The sequence below is a fragment of the Scylla paramamosain genome, chromosome 20, assembly GCF_035594125.1.
Source record: "Scylla paramamosain isolate STU-SP2022 chromosome 20, ASM3559412v1, whole genome shotgun sequence".
In the NCBI taxonomy this organism is placed as follows: domain Eukaryota; kingdom Metazoa; phylum Arthropoda; class Malacostraca; order Decapoda; family Portunidae; genus Scylla; species Scylla paramamosain.
The window spans coordinates 22,413,995-22,431,494 of record NC_087170.1 but is presented as its reverse complement, the minus strand read 5'-3'; the positions used below and the strand labels follow the sequence as shown (position 1 = coordinate 22,431,494).

Sequence of the window (17,500 nt, the reverse complement as noted above, 5' to 3'; positions counted from 1 at the left end):
AGTACCATCCAGTTTGTGCTGTGCGAGGGTGGAGTTAGTTTCTCTCTCTCTCTCTCTCTCTCTCTCTCTCTCTCTCTCTCTCTCTCTCTCTCTCTCTCTCTCTCTCTCTCTCTCTCTCTCTCTCTCTCTCTCTCTCTCTCTCTCTCTCTCTCTCTCTCTCTGGTGGAGCAAGTTAGGGTGTGGTTAATTGTTAGAAGGTGATGTGGTAACGTGTGGTAAGGGCTTGGGTGTGGAGTGGGACGCGGCTGGTGGTGATGGTAGTGGTGGTGGTTGAGGAGAGTGGAATAGAGGAGTGATTGGTGTTCAGGTGGTGTAGGGACGTGGTTCAAGGTGTTTTGTGGGGAGTGACTTGGGCTGAATTGTAGCTTGCTGGTCGGAAAATATTTATGACTGACGAACAAAAGTAGCACTGTCATGTTACTGCCACACACCTGTTTAGCTCCACCCAGCTGCACACCTGCGAACATCACCACTCGTCACCTAAGCCTGCCGTCATCCCTCCCTCCCCCTCCCCCTCTGTCCCCTCCGCAGTGACGTCAGCCAGTGTCTATTCCTTCTACACTTGTCGCCACACCCACGCCAACGCTGCCACTCGCATCCACAGCAATAATTCATCACTCAATACGTACAGCACCTCAACACCCACACCTGCGCCTGGCACCCTGACAGTTCAAGCTCTCGCACCTCTCCCCATCCCACACGTGTCCTCTCCGCCTCTTCCTTATGCTCCTGGCCTCTCACAAGTTTCCCACACACTTTAAGGGCTATGTACCCGCCACTTAGCACTCTTACTACCCTCTCTCATGCTCTTTCTCTCTCTCATCCTCTCCCTCCCTCACCTTTCTTGCCCTTTCCTTCCATCTCTTCATATATTGCCTTAATAACTTGTCAACGTACCTGTTTTTTCTTCCTCTCCTCCCTCCCTCCGTTCCTTCCATCCTTCCCTCCTTCTTCAGTTCATCTCAAACACCGCCAAGTGAAGCATACTTAAAGCTTCCCCCTTTTTACTTAAGCTTTACTTATTTGTATCATCAAGTGTCGTTTTCACCGTTACTCATAATAATATTGTCAAACCGACGGTGGGAGATAAACCTGTTCCCGGCACGCATGACGCTTGTGTGTGTGTGTGTGTGTGTGTGTGTGTGTGTTGCGGAGACCAAAGAATAAGAAAAAAAAATGTTACGAAACTGACTTTAGATGGAGAAGAGAAAATGTCTGTAAATGCTGAGGTCTAGGTAAAAAATGGCAGAGAGAGAGAGAGAGAGAGAGAGAGAGAGAGAGAGAGAGAGAGAGAGAGAGAGAGAGAGAGAGAGAGACTGGAAGGTCCTGCTCCCTATGTACTTACTTCCCATGCGTCATCATTACACTTGGATCACAGACGAGCTGGCGTGTGGAAGAGAGACCGAGTTGTGCCGCTTGTTTTAACTCCCCCCCCTCTCTCTCTCTCTCTCTCTCTCTCTCTCTCTCTCTCTCTCTCTCTCTCTCTCTCTCTCTCTCTCTCTCTCTCTCAATATGACGGTCACCTGCCCCTGAAGCAATGCAGGAAAAAAATATTGTAGTAATCACGAAGGTTTGATATTGAGAGAGAGAGAGAGAGAGAGAGAGAGAGAGAGAGAGAGAGAGAGAGAGAGAGAGAGAGAGAATAGGGCGTGTACGTACGTGTGTGTGGAGTCATCACATCCTTGCGTCATTTCATCATTACAAGTCTGGTAATGCCACACGCACCATAAAAGAGAAAAAAATAATCAAAGAATATCACCACAAACATGAGTCACCTTCTGAAATGAGACTTGGGCAACAAACGAACGAACAGCAACACTCCAGCCTCACTGCACCTCATCTCACTTCACCTCATCTCAGCTATCAGCCTCTCCCTCATCTCAGCCTCAGTCCTGTCTTCCTCTCATCTCTCATCTCCTCTCCTTCATTCCTCTTTCTGTGTCTCCCTCTCATTTCCTCTCATCTCCTCTGCTTTATTCCTCTCATCTCCTCTCGTCTTCTTTTCTCTCTCATTCCTTTCTCCCTGTCTTTCTCTCATCCCATTCTCTCCTTCATTCCTGTCTCTCTGTCTTCCTCTCATCTCCTTCTCCCCCCTTCCCTTCCTAGTATTCAGAACACATACTATTTACCCTTTTTTTATTTATTTATTTTTTTTTACCTGTCTCACTGATTACCGGTAACCTTAAAGGCTGTACCGGGAGTCGCAGGTGCTCTAGGTGTGCTCTGGGTATTTACCGTTGCAACTTTGAGTCAAATTCTCCCGGTGTGATTATTTGGCCAAGGACCCCATGCTCTGATTTGCTCGGCCACCCATCAGAGTGTGTGTGTGATTATCCGAAGCCCAGTGTGTCTTGCAGCATCCTATTATATCTCGTGTTTCTTCGGCTTATCTCCAGGCTTCTGTGATCCAGTAAATGAGAGAGAGAGAGAGAGAGAGAGAGAGAGAGAGAGAGAGAGAGAGAGAGAGAGAGAGAGAGAGAGAGAGAGAGAGAGAGAGAGAGAGAGAGAGAGAGAGCGGGAGGAGCGAGGGAGGGAGATGTGTGTGTGTGTGTGTGTGTGTGTGTGTGTGTGTGTGCGTGTGAGTGAGTGACGGAGTCCAGTTGACCTCATCTCTTTTTGTGACGTTTGAGAAGTGAAGCTCGACCGCCTTTACTTGCTTGGCTCGTTGGTGTCCGGGAAGGGAGGTCAGGAGGGAGTAAGAGAGAGAGAGAGAGAGAGAGAGAGACAGAGAGGGAGAAGGAATGAGAAAGGTGGGGGGAGGCACAGTAAGACATGGTAGGGGAGCGGAAAGGCAGTGAGGCAAGAGTTTAATATAGTGATTATGGCAGTAATAAAAGGGCAAGGCAGGAGTAAAGACGAGACAAGTGGGTCGTTACATAACGCAGGTACACACTTTACTGTCGCGTGGCCTCGGTGCAGCCTTGTGCCGGGACGAGGAACCGCAGTACAAGGAAGCCAGCAGACGACTGAGTGTAGTGAATAAGTAAGTCCTTTACCTGAGCCCGCCACTCTCTCCCTCCCTCTCTCTGTCGCTGAATGAAAGGACAGGGAAAAGAAATACCCTCGTTGGATTTAAATAGACTGGAGTAGGTCATGTTTTTGGCTGACGTTTTCAAGGTCATTTACGTACAGGGTTGCAACACACACACACACACACACACACACACACACACACACACACACACACACACACACACACACACACACACAGCTCAAGGCAGACAAGCTGGAGGGAAGTGGGGAGGGAGGGAGGGAGGAAGCGGGCCTCTGACTTTCACCCGAGCGTCCCCTGTGTGTTAATTGTCCGGTCACTCACAGTCTCCCTAGGCAGCTGTGGTGTGCCTGACCCGGGAACCTTTCTTGTTATTTCTTTGTGCGTGGGTGTGGGTGAGGGGGCGGGTTGGGGGCTGGGGACTGGGGAGGAGGCTGCGAGCGGTGGTGGCAATGGGCAGTGGACGGTGGGGGGAAGTAGGGGAGATAGGTGTGGGTGGATTGGTAGGGGAGGAGGGGGGAGGGAGTTGTGGTCAGGTATGTGCCTCTCTCTCTCTTTTTTGTTGACAATTATCATAAATTTTTACAGAATTGTGTCTCAAGTGCATGGGTGTGGTGAGAGAGAGAGAGAGAGAGAGAGAGAGAGAGAGAGAGAGAGAGAGAGAGAGAGAGAGAGAGAGAGAGAGAGAGAGAGAGAGAGAGGGGGGGAGGAGGTGTATCAGTCCGTCAAGCGCAGGTGTGTTGGGCATAATGAGACCTGTTACCTGTCACACATCTAATTAGCCTGTTTTACCTGGGAGGCTGGCGGCCGCTACTTCATCAAATGTTAATCTTAAACCGTAAAATGTGCTGCGCCTACTTTCCCCTTCACTTCCCTACCTTTCCCTTTTCATGTACTCCCTTCCCATACCTTCCTTTCTTTTGGCTTCTCTTCCCTTCCCTTTTCTCTCTTCTTTGCTTCCTTTATCTTCTCTTCCGTTTTCTCTCTACAGTCCCTTCTTTTCCCTTCCCCTTTTCTCCCCTCCCTTCGTTTTCCTTATATTCTCTTCCCTCTCTCTCCCTTCCCCCTTCCACTATCCAGAATCCTATTTCTCTGTTCCTTTCTTCGCTTATTTTCTTACTTTCTCTCTTTCAGCCTTTCACCATCTTTGATTTTTGTGGATTTTTTTCTTCGTTATCGGTTTCTTCTCCGTATGTAGCATTATGTTTGATCTTTTGTTGTTTTCCTTTTTCTTTTCTCTTTTTTTTCTTCTCGTTTATTGCTTTCACCATCCGCACCTTTTTCACGCGTCAACCTTATTCCTTCTTACACTTTCCAAAAATTTCACTTAAGATCCTACGTAGAATATTTCAGCGCCTCTTTCACTCTCTCTCTCTCCTCCTCCTCCTCCTCCTCCTCCTCCTCCCAGTCATCACAATAGACAGCACCTTTGCCAATCTCACCACAACACTTTCCACCATTAACATCAAAGTGAATGAGCCTCTTGCGCCATATCACTTCTTAGCAAACATGATCGGGAGTGAAAAAAAGAAGAAAGAATGGCGTGTCTTGTTGATATTTCGTTCTCCGTGTAATATCTCAAGTTTTTAATAGAAGTCACACTGGAGGAGGAAGAGGAGGAGGAGAGGAGAGGCAGGGGATGACTTACGCAATAGTACAATGTCAGTGTTCTAAATTCAGCTGCAAACAAGTACGTAGATATGAAAATGCTTGGGTGATAACGCATTCACACACACACACACACACACACACACACACACACACACACACACACACACACACACACACACACACACACACACACACACACACACACACACACACACACACACGGTGAATGAGTAAAGACAGCACGTTTCATTAATCCACATCCAGAGAGAGAGAGAGAGAGAGAGAGAGAGAGAGAGAGAGAGATCGCCAGGTAATAACGCCCGGGAGTCACCTGTAATCAAGACTAATAGGTCCCCGGAGCCACCCGGAGTCACGCGTCGTTCTAATTGTCGCTAACATGGTGGCTGTGGGTGGAAGCTGCCCATTTGTCACCCATTAGTGGAGACGAGGGACGCTGTGACGGGAGGTGGTGGTGGTGGTGGTGGTGGTGGTGGTGGTGGTTGTGTAGTTATTATTGGTGATAAAGAATTTGCCCCGTTTTTTGTTGCTGTTGCTTCTTGATTACGTTGGTTTTTATTCATTTATTTATTTTTTATTCATTTATCTATTTATTTTTGGGGGATGCATTTATTGATTAATATATTGTCCTTTGTCCCGATTGTTCTCCGATCTTGTGGTGATAACTGAAGGAATGAGAAGAGGTAAGAGATAGCCCTCAAAACAGAAAAGTCACACACACACACACACACACACACACACACACACACACACACACACACACACACACACACACACACACACACACACACACACACACACTCAGCTTCTTCTCAAGATTGGATACGATGATCCCTGAATTTTTGTTTTCGTTCTCGTTATTAAAAATTTTCTCCCGGGCTGAATATTGATCGAAAGAGAAAATTCTGTAGATATCGCTGCTGAAAATTCGAAGGATGTGAAGTTTGGGGGGATCATTTTGCAAAGGATAGGTTGGGACAGAAATATTGAAAACAGGTTGGGTCGGAGAACGAAGGGCTATGTGGATGACGAAGAGGAGATGAGCGACTAGAATATAAAAAAAAAAAAAAGAGAGAAAATGAGGAAGAAGAGGCAGAAAATATATCGTGGTCACAGATAAATGTTATATTGAGATGATGATGAGGTAGATGATAAAGCAGAAATAAGAAGAGGAGGAAGAAGAGGAGGAGATGATGTTGGAGGAGAAAAAAATATGGTAGTGGTACTAAAGGATAAAAAAAAAAAAAAAGTCAAGGAAGAGGAGCAGGAAGAGAAGGATGAGAAGAAGGAGGAGGAGGACAGAGGGAGGGTTGGTACGCCTGGCCGGGGTTCGAACGGATGACTTGCACCACGATGATTGTTGACACTGTGACGGTGACGACAGGTAGCCAGTCCTCCTCCTCCTCCTCCTCCTCCTCCTCCTCCTCCTCCTCCTCCTCCTCCTTTTCGTTTTACCTGTGTCCCCTCTCATTATATTCCTCCTCCTTCTCTTTTCCTTCTTGCCAAGTAATTGTTTATTTTTCTTCTATTCTTCTCTTCCTGCACGTCTTGTTCTTCCTTATCCATTCTTTATGCACAAAATCATTCCTTTTAGCCTCAAAAAATTGTCCTTCCACTGTGATATATTTTTCCTTTTTCCTCCTCCAGCATCATAATGGTTCGTCTTTTCCTCCCATCAGAGAGTGGCGGGAGCAGCGCGTATAGATAATGGTATTGTAATGATCGTGATAGCAACACGCCCCCGCTGTGCTAAAAAATAACCTTCCTTCCAGCTCCCGGTGCTTTATTGTCACTGTTGATGTCCTTGTTTTTGATGTTATTGTTATTATTATTATTATTATTTTATTCTTCATTGTTTTGAGTCATTGCTCCCACCACCATTGCTGCTACCACTACTACTGATAGTGATGGTGGTGTTACTGCTACTGCTGCAGATGCTAATGTGGAACAATGAATATTACTTATGTTATCACCACTGCCATCACTACTACCACTACTACTACCTCATCTCCACCACCACCACCACCACCACCATCATCACACGCACACGCCGGTCTGTTGTTCTCGTCGCTACTGATGATCCGGAAACATCAATTTGCCTAGCGGATAATTTAACCCGGATATTCGAGCATCCGGAGAAATAAATATATACTGTGGAGCGTCGCATAGCCAACACTCCAGTGGGAATTATGGGATGAAGGAAGAGAGGCGGGGGATTGTTGAGGATGATGGAAAGAAGGGAAAATGAGGAGAACGGGAGCTGATGAAGGAAAGAGACCGAGAGGAAGAGAGAAGGATTGGGATTATGGAGAGGCAGAGAAGGAAACTAGTGATGGAGGAGGAGAAGGGATGGTGGAAGAGGAAGGGGAATTAAGGGGAGTGGGGAGGGATGATGATAAGGATACTAAATGGTGATAATTTATAGGAACTTGTTTTTAAAAGAGAGATATAATGGGTTGTGTTATTATGGTGTAATTTAGAGTCTTGTGGCGGTAGCGTGAGAGGAGGTGGTGGAAGGGTTGGAGGAGGAGGAGAAGGAGGAGGGTTGTTAAATGAAATGAAAAGGAATTGAAGTTATAGGGGAAAAGCTTTGATGTTTTTATACTAATTGGTGGTAAATATTATGCAGAAGAAACGCTATTTGGCACTATTATTACTATTATTATTGTTGTTGTTGTTATCATTATTATTATTATTATTATTATTATTATTATTGTTATTGTTATTATTATTATTATTATTATTATTATTACTGTTTGTGTGTGTGTGTGTGTGTGTGTGTGTGTGTGTGTGTGTGTGTGTGTGTGTGTGTGTGTGAAGCCACCAGTTTCTCGCATACTAATGCTGCCCTCGCCCTGCCAGGACCGGCAAGGCAACGTCCTCCACAGCTGGCACATGATGAGCCCCGAGGAGGAGACGCTGGTGCTGCGCCAGTTCCTCAGGTTCGGGGAGACGCGCGCCATCGCCCAACAGCTGCTGCAGCACGATGGCTCCTCGCCGCGCCCCGACCACTTGCCCCCCCTCAGGGACCACCGTGATCCGCTGAGGGACAGGGAATCCCACAGGGAATCTCTGCGGGACCTTCACCGCGAAACGCATCGAGATCCTCTTCGTGACCTGCATCGAGATGCGCACAGGGACCTAAGGGACCTTAGGGACAGGGACCCCGTCAGAGACTTTAGGGACGAACTGCGGCGAGATGAGGGACAGCGGGAGGAGCCCCCTCGCTCACAGCCGTCCCACCATCACCCGCCACCCCACCATCCCCACCAGCCAGATCTGGCCAAGATGGATCCTGAAATCAAGAAGTTTTTGGAGAGAACTAACATGTTATTCAGCCCGTTCATGCGAGGGGACCATAGCTCCCTCCTGCGGCCGCCTCCTCCCACCGGCCCTCCGGGGCTGCCTCCCGCGCCGCCACCTCTGTCTGCGGCATCCCTCGCTTCCAACTTGCTGGCCGTGGCCAATCCTTCACTGGCCACGTCCCTGCTGGCGAACCCGCAGCTGGCTTCCTCTGCGCTGTCTATGCTGCGTCTGCCTGTACCGCCCGTCTCGCTCCCCAACATTTCCCCAAATGGCTCACTCCCAAACAGCTTCGGTTCCCCCACCAGCCCTATCGGTGGCTCCCCGCTCAATCGGCTGCAGAGCATGCAGCCCTATGACATACGGAAGGAGCGGCAGAGTCCCAGCCCAGCAGGAAGGGGTGAGCCCTCCCTGTCACATGGCGGGAGAGGGGGCGGCGTGACGAGCCCAGCCAGCAGCGGTGGAGGTGTGCAGGTGAACAGCAGCAGCGGCACAGTCACACCCCTTGCTGCCTCTGCAGGACAGCCTCCCCCACCAACGCCTGTTTCTATCAACAGTGACCCGCCCACCGACTACACTAGCGACGATGATGATATATCCTTTTCTTCTTCAACCACTGCCCTTAATTTATCTACAACATCCACCACTGTGGCCACCAGCTCCACGCCAACCACCCTCCCCATGCCTCCTCGACCACAGTCCCCTGGGTGTGGTAACAATCCGGGAAAACGGTCCTGGAACCCTATCAACCTGGGCACATCGCTCATCAACCCCGTGACGGGCAAGAAGCGGGTACAATGCAACGTCTGCCTGAAGACTTTCTGCGACAAGGGAGCCCTAAAGATCCACTTCTCGGCGGTTCACCTCCGCGAAATGCACAAGTGTACTGTGGAAGGCTGCAACATGATGTTCAGTTCACGTCGATCCCGTAACCGACACTCTGCCAACCCCAACCCAAAGCTGCACACGCCGCACGTGCGCCGCAAGATATCTCCGCACGACGGCCGCACCAGCGCTGCACACCCGGTGATCCCTCCACATCTGACAGCCCCGGGCTTCCAGCCGCCCGCTGGTTTCCCTCCACTTGGCTCCTTCCCCGGGCAGTTCGGCGGCATCAATCCTCTGACAGGACTGCCCTTCATCCCACCCTCGGCCTCTGCCACCGAGGACTTGCACAAGCAGACGTTGGAATTGCAGCGACGCACACTGGAGATGCAGCAGGCAATGGGGAAGAGCTCGCTGGACCTGACCATGAGGAGCCGCGACGAGGGCCTCTGGCGCGGTGACTACGGCCTCCATCACAGTGGCCTGATGGGAGATGACATTATTGGAGACAGGATGAATTCAGAAAACAGTGACCAGAAGCGCGGGCGAAGCGATGACGATTACCACTCCAATAACAATCTGGACGCTGATGTGGACGACGATAGCATGAGTGTAGACGCCCAGAGTATGAAGGGCGAAGGCACAGCCGCCTCGCCTTCTGCTAACAAAAGAAAACGGAAGAGTCAAAACCCTACCAAGTTTGCCTTCAGACTGGAGGACGATGATTTGATCTCAACCGATGACGACGACGATGACGATAACGACGACGACCTAGACGACATAGATGCAAAAGATTCTGAGGATGACAAGAATGAAGACAAGGAGTTGGATGCTATGAGTGATGATGACGACGACACCGATGATACAGTGAAGGAGGGCTCATCTCTCCACTCAGGCGGCGACAAATCAAAAAACGACAAAGACTCGGACGGAAGTACCCGCAAAGTATCGTCAAGTAGCTTTGACGAGACAGTGGACACGTCCAACGCACTGCGGCACCTGGAGGACCTCTCCAGGGGCCACTTCGCTCACCTTGCCGGCGCGTTGCCCCCAAACGCGTCGGCGTCACTCGGCCTCCAGATGGCGCCCTCGGGCAACGGCGTCAGCTCTTCGAGTCCCAGGCCGAGTGACCGAGACAGCGAGAGGGACTCGAACCCAGGCTCGCCCTCCGAGGACTCCGACGGGGCGTTTCAGTTTGGCGAGGGTGGGTTTCTGAGCAGCCTCAACATCCCCATCGACAAGGAGAATCCTCGTCGATGCATCGCGTGCGGGAAAATATTCCAGAATCACTTCGGAGTGAAAACGCACTACCAGAACGTGCACCTCAAGCTGATGCACAAGTGCACGGTGGAGGGATGCAATGCCGCCTTCCCCTCCAAGAGGAGTCGGGACAGGCACTCATCCAACCTCAACCTCCACCGGAAACTGCTCTCCACCTCGGCGGACGGCCCAGGCTTCCCATCGCTCACTTTCCCCGGCCTGCCTTTCAACCCCGCACTCAACCCCGAGCTGCTGGCACGCCTCTATTCCGACCCAAGTGGCCTCCCGCTGGGCCTGGAGGCTCTTAAGGCCCACATCCCGACTTCGTTAGCGGAGTCACTGTTTAATGGCGATCGTGGACCCGGTGGTGCTGGTGGTGGAGACGGCAACGGGAGTAATGGCAGTGGAGGAGGAGGCCTTCCGCCCACCCACCCGCCGCCTCACTTTTTCCTTCCTAATCTACTTCCTCACTTCGCGGCGAATAACAACTTGCCTGGCACAGAGAGGAAAGACCGCTCCGGCACGCCCTCGCCCCAGTCCACCACTCCCACCACCACCACCACGACTTCCACCACAGGCCCTCCCATCTGCGAGGCCTCCTCACCTCCTCCCCAGCCCGAGGAGCCTTCCGCCCCCACCACAACCATCGCCACTACCACCACCACCACCACCACCTCTTCTTCCTCCACCGGCAGTTTTGCAGATGAAATTGTCGAGCATGAGTGGGTGTACAACCTGGAGGACGACCTGCCCACGCCAGACCGCGAGGGCAACATGCCCTGTAAATTTTGTCACAAGACCTTCGAGGACGGTATAGGCCTCAAGAGTCACTATGACGAGGCGCACGCCGCCGAAATGTTCCGATGCACCGTGAGCGGCTGCAACAAAGTGTTCAGCTCGCGCCGCAAGCGTAACACCCACTCCCTCAACGAGGCCCTTCACCAGCACACGCCAGAGGGCGCGGCGACAGGGACGACGTGATGACTTCGTCTCTCGTGTACCCTGCGGCGGTGTCCCCACGGACTACCCCCCAGACCTCTCCCCCGCTGTATAAATGTATAAATGTGCCAATGTTTCACGTCTTATTTATACGTAGTGGTGTTAGAGCGGCCACTGTGGCCCGCGTGTACATGGCCCGGCTCCGGCGGCCCTGAGGTCACTCGCTGCTTGCTGTGTCGTGCGCCCCGCTCCCCCCTCCCGGACGCTGCCCACCCACGTTCCGCTAGGCCTGTGGGATTCCCGGCCTGGGAATGCAGGTCTCAGAAACCTCTCCGTGGCCTGCCCCAGGCCGCTGCAGCGCCGCGCCCTAGTGACTGGCCGAGGCGCCGGACAGACTCGCGCCCGTGGTCGAGGTGCTGTGAGCCGTCTTAACGCTGAACAACTTAGAGCTGCATTAATGTTCTCAGGATTCTTTGTGAATCGTTTTTGCATACCAACGAATTGGTATCCAAGAGTCAGTGTTCATTTATTTTGTGTATTTGTAAAACTGATTACTTTTTTTTTGGTTCATCCATTGCTATAAATGTGGGTTTTATACTGTGACTTCCTCTGTCATCTCTGTAATGGTGCTATATTTTAGTTGGCACATCCATGTCTCGAGTTACGTACAATTTGGTTGATAAGTTCACTCTTCCTCCCGTGTGGTCGCCCAGACGGCGCCCCCCACCACCCGCGGCCGGCGCCCACGAGGGAATGTACGCCCCTCGCCGAGTCCCGGTGCGTTGCGCGGCCGCGGGGTGGTGGGTGGCGCCGCAGGGGGCGGGGGGTCTGGGGCACCCTGGAAGGCGGCCTCCATTTAGGCCCTTCTGTCCCTCACTCTAGTCCACCTGCTCTCTCTTTTGAATTTTCCATCATATTTCTTCCTACTTCTCCGTGTCTATACCTATTACATCTGTCTGGATCTATCAGTCTGTCTACCTATCTATCCTGTCTGTCCACCTATCTATCCGATTTTCCTATCTCTCAAGAGACAGATGACAAGACAATCATCAGTGTGAAATTAGCCAAAGAATGTCTGATCTTTATGTTCCCTTTGCGTTACGTTGCCTGTTTCTCCTCCGACTGGCAGCGGCGAGTGGTGGTGATGGCGGCGACGACCACGATGACCTCTCGTTACGACTCCTCCTGGTGATTAAAGCCGAGTCGTTATCACTTTGCTAAACGAGACGGTGCATCATTTGATATAGTTAGTCTCTCTCTCTCTCTCTCTCTCTCTCTCTCTCTCTCTCTCTCTCTCTCTCTCTCTCTCTCTCTCTCTCTCTCTCTCTCTCTCTCTCTCTCTCTGCTTCTGTCTTAACCCAGTAACCAGTCAAACCTGGACCGGTACAGAATCTTTTTTACTTATATATTTGTAATTTAGTCACATAATGTAAGGTTTGCGAAGGGTTAAGATTTTTATAGTTTATAGAGCGATCTCTCTCTCCATCAGCCAGCGCGGGAGGAGGAGGAGGAGGAGGAGGAGGAGGAGGTATATTGTATAAAACCGAAAAAAAAAAATTAATGAGAGAAAATGAGAGCTTAGCCTTCCATAAAGCTAGCGGTCCAGTCGGGTCAGCTGACGTGCTTTCTCTCTCTCTCTCTCTCTCTCTCTCTCTCTCTCTCTCTCTCTCTCTCTCTCTCTCTCTCTCTCTCTCTCTCTCTCTCTCTCTCTCTCCTTCCATTACAAATTTTTCCCCACTCTTTTTGTATTTCTTCCATTTCTACGTTTTTCTTTTTCTTTTTTTTATTGTTTTGTCTCGTACAGTCTTGACTCCTCACCTTCCCTCCCTCCTTTCCTTTACTAATATAGAGTCCGCATTTTTTTTCCATTTACACAAGTCCTCCTCCTCATCCTCCTCCTCCTCCTCCTCCTCCTCCTCCTCCTCCTCCTCCTCCTCCTCCTCCTCCTCCCTCCTCGCACCCGTGAAATTGACCTGGTGACCTCCCAAAATGATCAGTCAGAGGTCAAGAAGATGTCTGTCTGTCTGTCCGTCTCTCTCTCTCTCTCTCTCTCTCTCTCTCTCTCTCTCTCTCTCTCTCTCTCTCTCTCTGATATTGTAAATTATCATGGTGGCGATTTCAAGAACAAAGCTCGTTGTTAGAATATTGTGGAGAAAACTGTAGCAGTCCTTGTTAATAAATCTGGTTATATGTGGCCTTGTGTTTCTCTTTTCTACCCATTGCTTCAGGGAGAGTGGGAAAAAAAGGTTACTTGAAGTTATTATCAGTAGAAGTATTAGTATTAGTATTATTATTAGTAGTGGAGCAACGACAGCAACAACAGCAACTACTACTACTACTACTATTACTACTACTACTATTACTACTCATCATTATCATAAGATTGGATCATCCTTTCTTTCGTAACTGTATATTGAATGTACATCGCTATCCAGTGTTTAGTTCCTTAGTAAGAGCGTAATATCTTGCAATCTTATACTAGGCATTGATTGACTGGTCTTTGATAAACTTTATTTGGCTGCCCAGTCATTTCCCTAACACACGTTTCTGTCTGTCAGTCATGGATAAACAAGCCAGAGAAATTTTCCCGAAAGAAGTAAATAAAGAACTTATAATTTGCTACGTCATAAACAAGCGGAGGCAACACTGTGTTAAGCAAGTGTAAAGTCATGGGCAGCATTTTCCTACTTTTATTTTTTTCTCTCTTTCGTCTGAGTGCAGGTCTCTGTATGAAGCTTATCAGTTGCTTATCAAGCTCTTGTTTAATATCAATATTTCAAACACCAGACAAAGTAGCAGACGGTGGCGAACACACACACACACACGCACACACCAAGCTAAGCTAAGCACATCGTCACTCGCATCAAGTAAACCAAGAGAAACCTTCACTGACTAAATGTTGCTAAATAAACTTCAAAACAAGACGTAGCTATTGAGAACAGATCATTCACACACATGTAGGCTAAGAACACTTCATAAAAACACCACTGAATAGATAACTATTGCATCAGCAACGATTAATTACGTCAGGAGAGGGCACGGGAGAGTACATGCGCAATTCCTCAAGGTATGACGGCGTACAACGATTACCTAACAAATACGCAAAAAAAAGACCATTCACTCATATAGCCTAAGAACACTTCATAAAAAAGATCACTAAGTACATATCTATTACATCACCAGCGAGAGATTACGTCACAACAGGGCAGGGAAGAGGGTATGCGCAGATTGACAAGGTATGACAAGGTACGACGATTACCGAATAAACACGAGATACCCTCATAACATCTTGCACTCCGCTACAGCAACACAGGACTAGAACCAGGACGTGCACCACCAAGGAATATTAAGAATAATACCACAGATGTACCACGATAGCCTGGAAACGTGAGGTACTGTAGATATCAGAAAAAAAGGTATAAAAAAACAGAATCAACCTTTTTGGGCACACTACTCATCGCCTCCAGACAGCCCACGCGCCCACGCCTCCTGCCAGCGTGGCCTTGACCTGTGCTGAGAGTGGATGTGCTGCGGTCTTCCTGGGAGTCACCTGCCCTCTCCCAGTCCCCCCAGGTAAGGTCATGTATTATCACTATGTACCCCTGAGTGACTAGTAAGCCCTGTGATGTTCCAGTGTGTTTTCCGGGTTCCTTTTTTATGACTGTGTGTGTGTGTGTGTGTGTGTGTGTGTATGGTTTTCGTGGATGATGGTGGTGATGGTGGTGGTGTAGCTTTTTTTTTTTTTTTTTCTCATTTATAGAGTTACATTTCAGGTTAGGTGTTTAAGATAATAATACGTAATAATAATAATGTTTGCTGTTGATTTACTTGTGTGATTTCAGAACGGTTAACGAGTGGTTAGAGAGAGAGAGAGAGAGAGAGAGAGAGAGAGAGAGAGAGAGAGAGAGAGAGAGAGAGAGAGAGAGACGTATGTACTTGACTTGTTGGTTTAATTTATACATTTGGAAGTGCGAGTGTTGTCAATGCCGGGCGAGTCACGCTCTGCCCCTCACCCCCCTCCACCTTAACCACGCCACACCCTTCCCCTCTCTCTCCCCCGCCGCTACCCTCGTCCCCTTCACGCCCTCGTCCTCTCCCACTCCCCCTGTCCCCTCTGCTCCTACCTGCTCCTTGCCTCACGCCTCGCTTGTTCTCTCCTTCGCCTATCCAACTCTCCACCATCACACACTCTCTCTCTCTCTCTCTCTCTCTCTCTCTCTCTCTCTCTCTCTCTCTCTCTCTCTCTCTCTCTCTCTCATTTTATATACTATCTCTTAAATATCTTTGTTTCTTCCCTATTTCCTCTTGTTTTCTTCACCTGTTCCCCAATTATCAATCCTTACGCTTCTTCCACCGTCTTTTCCTTACTCCATCACCATCATCTCCCTCTCCTCCCCCATTCCTTACCTCTCCTCTCCTTGCATTTCTCCCTCCCGTCTCCTCTCCTTCCTCCCCCTTCCCTCTCCCTCCCCCTTCTTCCTTGGTCAGTTACAGCTACACTTTTAACACTCCCTCCCCTCTCACCTTGTGTCTCCATCACTCCCTTACTTCTCCCATCTCTCTCCTCTTCTACCTTTCCTCCTGTCACTCTCTTTTCTTCCAGTACACACCACATACACATTAATTTATTCCCTTTTCTTCCTCTTCATCTCCCTCCCAGACCGAGTGATTGTAGAGGTTGGGGAAAGAGGAAAAAGGGGATAAATATGAATGGGAGAGGAGGAGGAGGAGGAGGAGGAGGAAGAGGAAGAAGGCGTCGTTACTGCCTCTCTCTCAGAAGCGATGATGATCAGATAATAGAACGAGTAGCGATTAAGATGAGGTGGATAAAAGGAGGAGGAGGAGGAGGAGGAGGAGGAGGAAGAGGAAGAGGGAAACGGAGAGGAGGCGTGAAGGAGGAAAAGGATGAAAGTATGGCGTTTTGAGATTTATGGAATGTGTGTGTGTGTGTGTGTGTGTGTGTGTGTGTGTGTGTGTGTGTGTGTGTGTGAGTGTGATGAAAGTGTAATTAACTGAATTGACAGTATCCATACATACGTAGAGAGAGAGAGAGAGAGAGAGAGAGAGAGAGAGAGAGAGAGAGAGAGAGAGAATTAATTGTATAATTGAGTAAATTGTCATATAAATTTTGACACTAGCCCACACACACACACACACACACACACACTCTCATGGCCCTTCACGCATTCACACAGACTTGCATAGTTGTATGGGTATGCACCGTATGAGCGTGTGTGTGTGTGTGTGTGTGTGTGTGTGTGTGTGTATACGTCCTTAACCATATTCATCACTGTATCTAAAATTATCATTCCTTAGGTACTGAATCTCTCTCTCTCTCTCTCTCTCTCTCTCTCTCTCTCTCTCTCTCTCTCTCTCTCTCTCTCTCTCTCTCTCTCTCTCTCTCTCTCTCTCTCTCTCTCAAGACCTTGACGGACGGACTGACTGATACACACACACACACACACACACACACACACACACACACACACACACACACACACGCATCCCCAGCTAAGTAACAGGATTCGTCGAATTTTCAAGACCCGAGGGCGAGACGGGACAGAAAGGTGGTGGAGCTGGTGGTGGCGGTGGTGGCGGTGGCGGCGGCGGCTCAGCAGGGAACCAACAAAAATTACAGTTCCATGTGAGGCAAAAACTCGTCCGATCCGCTACAGAGACGAGAGAGGAACAAGAATAATAATGATATAAAAAAAAGTACTGGGTGGATTGTTTGAAACACGCTCCGCCTTCTTCCCTCCCTTGCTTGCCTGCATGTGTGTGTGTGTGTGTGAGTGTATGTGTGAGTGTGTGTGTGGAGGAACAAAACGGATGTGTGGTATGACACTAACATATAAAAGTAACGCAGTGTTTGGTACTGTGAGTTTGTGGTCTGCTGGCGAAACGGTAGTGGCAGAAATTTGTGGGAGGCGGGAAGAGCAAAGGAAAACTAAGGGACATATTCTGGAGCATTTCGCCATCTTGCCACGATCACTGTTAACATGCTCTAGTGGAAGGTACTGGTGTCTTCAAGGGCGCCTGCAGGATTCTAGTGGTAGTTTTGACAAGGGTTGTATATCAGTGAGGAAAAAGCGTTGATAATCTCTCTGCCTTTTGAAAAATTGGGTTAATCTTACTAGCAACTCCGTGTCACGTATAAAGTTGAGAGTGATAATTGCTAGACTAAATCTTATTGCACGTTAATTATAATATCAAAATAAATCGAATCCCAAAACAATCCTAAACGATGAAAATAAATCAAATTACAAAATTATTATAATATCGAGGAAGAAGAACAGCTAGAGTGAATTTTATCATATATTCTAACTTGTTTTAATTTTCTAGTGATAAATCAGATATCAAAAGATTCCAACCTGAGTAATAATAATGAAAATAGTGGTGATGGTGGTGGTGGTGGTGGTGGTGGTAACAACACTGCACCCTCACCCCCGTGGCGCGCGCACTACCCCGCTATACAACCTGTGCTGACAGTTCTATATTATAACTTGCTACATTTTTCTTATATCTTTCATATGATAAATGCCAAAACAATCC

General features: G+C 48.9%; 2 protein-coding genes across 20 annotated transcripts in view; both read left to right on the top strand.

The window, feature by feature from the left end:
- The window catches only part of LOC135110655 (zinc finger protein basonuclin-2-like), a 399,181-nt gene extending 386,039 nt beyond the window's left edge, over positions 1-13,142 (top strand). For all 13 annotated transcript variants that reach the window (XM_064023218.1, XM_064023217.1, XM_064023216.1 and 10 more), the window contains one exon: positions 7,484-13,142. In XM_064023218.1, the coding sequence (XP_063879288.1) occupies positions 7,484-10,990 (3,507 nt within the window). In that variant the 3' untranslated portion in view covers positions 10,991-13,142. The remainder of the gene's footprint in view (positions 1-7,483) is intronic.
- Positions 13,143-14,236: 1,094 nt separating this feature from the next.
- LOC135110652 (uncharacterized) overlaps positions 14,237-17,500 on the top strand; it is a 205,615-nt gene continuing 202,351 nt past the window's right edge. For 2 of the 7 annotated variants that reach the window (XM_064023202.1, XM_064023200.1), the window contains exon 1: positions 14,239-14,521. In XM_064023202.1, the coding sequence (XP_063879272.1) occupies positions 14,472-14,521 (50 nt within the window). In that variant the 5' untranslated portion in view covers positions 14,239-14,471. Of the gene's footprint in view, positions 14,522-17,500 lie in introns of all 7 variants that reach the window. The other 5 variants (XM_064023204.1, XM_064023203.1, XM_064023201.1 and 2 more) reach the window with 4 other exon arrangements.